The sequence below is a fragment of the Vanellus vanellus genome (assembly GCF_965231255.1).
Source record: "Vanellus vanellus genome assembly, chromosome: 3".
NCBI lineage: Eukaryota > Metazoa > Chordata > Aves > Charadriiformes > Charadriidae > Vanellus > Vanellus vanellus.
The window spans coordinates 109,479,106-109,486,583 of NC_138907.1; the positions used below are offsets into that span (position 1 = coordinate 109,479,106).

Sequence of the window (7,478 nt, forward strand, 5' to 3'; positions counted from 1 at the left end):
GTAAGTTGGTTTATAGAAATGCGAGTGCTCACTTTTCAGCACTGCCCTCCCCCGCAGCTGTTGCTGGTGTGCGTGAGACAGATAATAAGATATATCTGCTGGTGAAGGAAGAGAAAAGATACAAGGAAGCCCAGCTCTACTGCCACGGAAGAGGAGGGACGCTGAGCATGCCCAAGGATGAGACTGCCAACAATCTGATTGCCTCCTACATCAACCAAGCTGGGCTCACCAGAGTTTTCATTGGGATTAACGACCTAGAGAAAGAGGGAAATTTTGTCTATTCTGACCGGTCACCCATGCAGACCTTCAACAAATGGCGCAGCGGGGAGCCCAACAATGCCTATGACGAAGAGGACTGTGTGGAGATGGTGGCGTCTGGAGGGTGGAATGATGTTGCGTGTCATATTACCATGTATTTCGTGTGTGAATTTGACAAAGAAAATGTCTAAGCTTGTCTGCTCTTTCTTTATTTTAAGAAAAGGTTTTAAGTTGATTGTACAAGTTACCCTATGTTTATAGAGTACAAGTGATATTTTGCAAGCGTGTGGCATCGGTGTTGTACAGCTGTAAATACAATTTAGGTATTTCAAATATCAGTATTTACCCTTCAGAAGGGAAGAGCAGTAATAAGACATAGCTTGTTTTTTTCTGTAGGAAAATATATGTATTTAGATAAAAATGTGGTTTGAGGCTAAATTCTGCCCTCACAACAGTTAACAAATGCAATTGCATGACTGTAAGGGAAGGCAGAATTTGTCCTCTAGTTGATAGAATGATTATTTCTGAAGAATTTGACTCCTGATAGTCTTTTATCTTAGCTAAATTTGTAGTTCTAAATGTTAATTGCTTGTAGTGCTACAGGGATATTTCAGCAACAAGGCAAATATTTTGTATACTCCAGTTAATAAGTACAAATATTACTCTAAGGTTTTTGGATGTTGAAGACGTTACAACTTCTTTTTTGAAAAATAGCCAAAGAAAACCAACAAATCAGGAATCCCACCAATTTTGTAATGTTTCTTTATTAAACTCTTCACAGATGTACGGCAAGGAGGCACTTAAGTAAACTGAGTTTTAGTGCTCAGGGAGAACAAAGGTCTTATAATTTAGTACTGAAAGTAGGATCCCAGCCAGATGGGTGTTTTGGGGTTGGCTAAAGGTAAAGTAAGATTTTGTTTTTCTGCATTCTTTAGCTGAGAATGATTCAGTGCCTGAACTATTTCAGGGCCCGAATAATTTCTTAAAGTAAACGCGTTTCACATTTGTTTAAGATCATCTTGGTGCATCTTGTTACAAAACAAACAAAATACCAGCACTCCACAATTTAAGGCAGACTTCATAAATAGACAATGAATCTTGTAAAAACGGTTTAGCTAGTAGTTCCTTTTGGTAGGAAGACATCTTACATGTTTACTCAGATTGCAAGCATGACCTCCTGAAAAGCAGCAAAGTTTTCCAAAATTTTCCTGATCATGTATATAGCAGTAATAAGTAATTTTGCAAAAACAATTTATGTACCCAATTTACAATTGCAAGTGATGGAAAATATGACGTATATTTAAAAAACCAAACCCCACAATTTCACAAAGGAAATGGTGAATTACTTTGGGTCTTCCTAGGAGCCAGTTACATGACATCTTATCTTGCTGTTATGCATAGAAAGAGGACTGCAAAATCTCTGTCTGTGTTTTTTCAGGAATACCTTGCACAGTGTTTCAAGATGATTTTTAAGCAGAAATGATCCTTTGTATAACACTGTAACCAAAATACACATCTGATCATTATGGGAGATTGGTCTACAGGATAACCACAGTGGATCTGACATGGGGTCCCAGAGATTTCCCTACAGCAAGGCAAGACCAACTCATATCAACTTTGCAGTGCTGTGGTATATGAACAGTCAATGACCATACAATTCTGTTCATATCCACAGAGTCTGGCAATATTTGATGTGATGCTATTATTATATACATAGGAAAACAAACCATTTTACTTGCTATATTTACTCTGTGAATTTAAATCCATTATATGTATATATATATGTTTGCTATTAATTTTGAAGATCAGCAGCAAATTCCTATAGTATTTGAATATCAGCCCAGCTCCAGAGCAACCACTCTAAGGAATGAATGGTCCTTTGATTGCTTTACTTTCCTTCTATTAAAGGTAGGTATGATTCCTATTTGTTAGGCGTTCTTCCAACTGTCTGTTGAAATCTATTAAATAATGTGGATATGGTTCTACACTAATATTCAATGACTCTTTACAGAATTTGCATGGAGCTAACAATTCCAGTGGAGCAATTTGTTTGGTTAGAATAGTGCCTTTTGAATATCATGATTGTTTCCTGCCTGCTATAGAAATCCTCAGAAACTGCTTAAATCTCCTACAAACTTTTGTCAAATCATTGTAGCTATATTGAAACAGTCCAAACTTGAGTTACAGGTATCTGGAGCTCCCTCATTGTGTATGTGCTACAGTTGCTAACTGTTTATTTTTCACTCAGGTTTTGAAAGTCACTGTTGTAATGTTTGATTTCCTCAGAAATGTGAAAAGAGGCCTTTTGAGGAGGTCAGAAGCTTTTTCAGATGCCAAATGCGCCTATTTCAGTTGGAAGTCACACCACATTTATAAAGATTGCCTTGATGTGTAGAGCATTTAAGCAGTCTCAATTTCTATTAAAATTTAAGATGAAAAATAAAGGCGATGGAAAAAAAAATATTTCCCCCAGTTTTTGTGTTCTTCAGGACATGTTTTTGCAGCTCTTGGTATACAAGATAGAAAGGAAATTAGTTGTATTTTCAGAGCCGTGTACATTGGCTGCAACAGTCCTTATTTTACTATTTGGGCAATGGGAACAAAGCTGGTGTGTCCTTGCAAGGACAAACTTGCATGGCAAGATTTTGTATTGGGTTTGCATGTCAAGGTTTTGGTAGTGGGGGGGCTACAGGTGTGGCTTCTGTGAGACGATACCAGAAGCTTCCCCTGTGTCTGACAAAGCCAATGCCAGCTGCCTCCAAGATGGACCCACTGCTGGCCAACATTGAGCCCATCAGCGATGGTGGTAGTGCCTCTGCGTTAACATATTTAAAAAGGGGGGAAAGAAACTGTGCAAGAGAAAACTGCAGGCAGAGAGAGGAGTGAGAAGAAACAACTCTGCAGACACCAAAGTGAGTGAAGAAGGAAGGAGAGGAAGTGCTCCAGGTGCAAGAGCAGAGATTGCCCTGCAGCCCGTGGTGAAGACCATGGTGAGGCAGGCTGTCCCCCTGCAGCCCATGGGGATTAACAGTGGAGCAGATATCCACCTGCAGCCTGTGGAAGACCCCAGGCTGGAGCAGGTGGATGTCCAAAGGAGGCTGCAACCCTGTGGGCAGCCTGCAGTGGAGCAGGCTCCTGGCAGGGCCTGTGGGCCCACGGAGAGAGGAGCCCACTCTGGAGCAGTTTTTCTGGCAGGACTTGTGACCCTGTGGGGCACCCACACTGTAGCAGTTCATGAAGAACTGTAGCCCGTGGGAGGGACTCACATTGGAGAAGTTCATGGAGGACTGTCTCCCGTGGGAGGGATCCCATGCAGGAGTAGGGGAAGAGTGTGAGGAGTCCTCCCCCTGCAGAGAAAGTAGCGGCAGAGACAATGTGTGATGAACTGACCACAACCCCCATTCCCTGTCCGCCTGCGCCGCTCGGGGAGAGGACGGAGAGAAATGGGGAGTGAAGTTGAGGCTGGGAAGAAGGGAGGGGTGGGGGGAAGGTGTTTTAAGATTTAGTTTTATTTATCAGTATCCTACTCTGATTTCATTGGTAATAAATTAAACTAATTTCCCCAAGTTGAGTCTGGTTTGCCCGTGGTAGTAACTAGTGAGTGATCTCCCTATCCCTATCTTGACCCATGAGCTTTTTGTTATATTTTCTCTCCCCTGTCCAGCTAGTGAGGGGGAGTGATAGAGCGGCTTTGGTGGGCACCTGGTGTCCAGCCAGGATCAACCCACGAGTTTTCCATTACTGTCAGTGGAATATGAAACTACTGTTTTAGGTAAAAAATCAAACAACAAGTTACTTTTATTTGGGGTATTTTCCATGTGCATTAAAACCTGCATTGTAATATCATTACTATTTAGTGTGGCTCTACAGAAACCTTTGGAACATATTTGTCTGGCAAGCATGCACTGAGGTTTCCCAGACCTTTCTTATATGTTTTACTTTTGATGGACGATTTTTCCTCATAAATATTTCCATAATATATAGCCATAATTCTTAATTAAGGGGCATGTTGGTGCGCTTCAAGAAGGCAACAGTAACAGCATTATTTTTTTTTTTTTGTATAGTCACCCGTTCATCCTCTTGAATGACTTCTTCACATAAACTCCATATTTCATTCAAGTATATTCTGTACCTTTAGATGATAAGGCTATGTTGTAGTGTTATTGATGTCAGGGCGAGGTGTGCATTGCCCCTTCCAGGACATGACTTGGCAAAGGTACGGCATTGAGCTGGCTGAGTCCAAGGGGGGCTCCTTTGCTGGCGAGAGCCCTGCATTACTGTGGATTTCCCAGAAGATCATTGGACAATGTCTGACCCTGATTGCCACCTGGATTTGCCACTCTGCATCCTGGCTCCTTGGTGGAAGGTGCTGCTCCCACCTGCCTTATTATCCCGCTTGCTGTCCCTCATGGACCAGCCTGTCCTCACTGTGCCCCAATAGCTGACATGATTATCTCTGGAAATACGGTTTCATGACAGGTTGCAGGTTAGGCGCAGAATTTCTCCCTGGCTGTGAGTTTTAAACTATTTTATGTCACAGAACAGAACTGTAAAAATTAATACTTATACATGGGATATAGAGCATCCTTATCCATATAAGTAAAATGGAGCGCTTGATTTTTCATAGCTCAGGAAATGCCAGTTCAAATGTGCATTACAAAATAGCGGTTGGTTGGACTTTTTTGTTACATTTTTTGATGAAAAGTGAAATAAGATGAAATTACAATAATTTTTATTGTAGAACATGATGAATGTTCAGAATGGACAAAGAAGTTTTGAAGTAGACATTTTCCAAGATGTTGCCTTTTGGAATTTTTCAGAATTTCACTTCTGAGTTCTGAAGCTTCATTTTGACCAATAAAAGGATTTGATTTTTATATTGTTGTTAATGTATTTTATATCATGTCAGTAATGGCATGCAGTATAATGCTTGAAATATTTTACTTTATTCTTTATGTTTTAATTTCCAATTGGAACAAGTTATCTTTTTGAGAGTACTGTTGTTTGTCATAGTGAAAGTTTGACACTTGAATTGGTTTCTCCTTCTGAGACTTCGATGACACTGTAAACACTCTGAATACAAGCAATGGATAGTTGAAGTAACATTAAGTAGCAGATATTCATACTGATTATGAAAATGACTCATTTAAGGATTATGCCATAAAACTAGCAGTTTATGCACTATTACAAGACTCCAATAATTAAATAATATGAAACAAATAAATACAAGCATTTTAAATATGAAAGTCTTACAAATGTAATTCCATCCTGAATTAAAACAAGATGTCAACGTGACCAAATTTCCGGTAAAGTGGAAATTCCAAGTTTCCCCAAAGTCTGTATCCAGCTCCAGGTTTGATTGGAAGCTCAGTGACTTGTGCTGCTTGTGGCTGAATCAAATCCTAGAGCAGACAAATTAGCCTACATTGTAAACACTGATTATATATGACTCTACCCCTTACACTCTTTGGACTGCTTCTCCTTAGCCTTTATTTTCAAGCATTCTGCTGACTTAGCTCTCTATATAAATGTGTGCATGAATTTGTCCTAAGGGTCAATCTCTTTTCACTGGAGATTCTGATTTTCAGTTTTTGGCTTGCCTTGTGGTGCCAACAGGTCCATGTCTCTCAACCTGTCTGCCACAGATTATGGACCAAGAGGTGTGGGTTTTGTCCACCTGGGGAGCTGGAAATGCTCCGTGAAATGGAAGCATATCCGTGAAACCACCTGTGATGTGAGAGATATTGTGTCGGACTGGAGCCGGCCACTCACCCATTCCATGGGGTGCCTGTTCCTGGTTGGGAGAGGCAGTCCAGCCTACTCAGAGGACAACTGACCCTGTTATTGTGGGAAAAAGAAACCAGAGTCTTAAGGTTTACTTAGGGGAAAAAACTGTGCAGTGAAGGGTTTTGACTATTTACTCTACAGAGGAGCTGAGAGAAAGAACAGTTTGTTTTTAATTTTGCTGTGTTAGGAGAGTACAAACTCTGTGAATTGGGAGAGAAGGGGTTTGTGGAGAGGATGCTAGCTGTGTGCTCAAGGTGTTCTTCTGGATGCGTGTCTCCTCCTAGCCGGGAGCTTTTCAATTGGATTAGGTGGGGAGTCCTCCCAAGAGGGAGAGCATGAAATGGAAAAGGTAGGAGAATCGGTGAGTGGATGTGCGGAACCGGCAGCGAGCGGGATGCCCATGAGGCAGAATGTAAATGTTAACTCCAGCTATTCTCCTGCTTCCTGCTGGGGAAATATAATTATCCTGCCCTTTCCATCAAAATGTCTCACTATAGCTCTGGATGGGTAGCTACAAAAATAGGGGAAGGTGACCAATTTAGCATAGTGTCTGTGTCTAAATAAAGCCCAGTTTGAGTCTGTGGCCAAATAATAGCATCCACTAGTCTTGAGGTCTATTAATGTCTGAAATCACTGGGGATATAATTAAGCACTGCTATTCAAAGGCTAGCTATGTAGTATTGATGCCTTTCTGTATAATCTCTACATATGAATGTATGAACACTGCCAAGAATTCAGCAGCGGAAGGTCTGGTGTGCAGCTGAATGATACGTGCGTTGCCACACTATCATCTAGTGGCAGTAAGAGGCAAAATGATGGAGCTGAGCAGTAGTTTGCTTCTGCTTGCATCAGACTTACCATGATATTGAGTGCAACCACTGATGTGGTATTGAACAACTGATTTCCAAGCTCTGAAGTCTTTAGTCGGCTTTCTTCTCTTCTTTGTGAAAAGATTGTTTTGATTTATAACAGAGACGTGCACTGAGTTTAAGTCCAATGCCCAGGGGGGAGTTTTGACTAAGAAGTGAGAAGTGTGCCCAAATGAGTTCAATTATCATGCCTTGGAGTTAAGAAAAAGAAAACAAGTCATGCTGTGCTCTGCAGGCCAGCATCTAAAATTGCAGGTGCAGATCTTCACCTGGCATCAATCACCATCAGTGAAGCCAAATTGATTTATACCTGCTGAGAATTTGGCACAGTATGTTCATAAATGCTAGATTTATGCTTATTTCAGAAAGGAAGAGAGAGAGAGGTATTTTGATGTTTTTAATTTATTCTGACCACTGTTATTCAAAGTCTGATGCAGTGTAATGGGTACATCTCTCATGCGAATTTCTGGGCTGTAATCAGTTGTGACACAAATATTGAACATAAAACAGTTGAAGTAGATGGATGCTGTGAAACTTTACCCTTGAAAGTACACAAGGGATATG

At 40.8% G+C, this 7,478-nt stretch overlaps 1 protein-coding gene across 1 annotated transcript in view; it reads left to right on the top strand.

The window, feature by feature from the left end:
- The window catches only part of COLEC11 (collectin subfamily member 11), a 41,378-nt gene extending 40,231 nt beyond the window's left edge, over positions 1–1,147 (top strand). Inside the window, exon 7 of the mRNA XM_082480822.1 lies at positions 58–1,147. Coding sequence (XP_082336948.1) covers positions 58–449 — 392 coding nt within the window. The 3' untranslated portion in view covers positions 450–1,147. The remainder of the gene's footprint in view (positions 1–57) is intronic.
- The last annotated feature ends 6,331 nt before the right edge of the window (positions 1,148–7,478 follow it).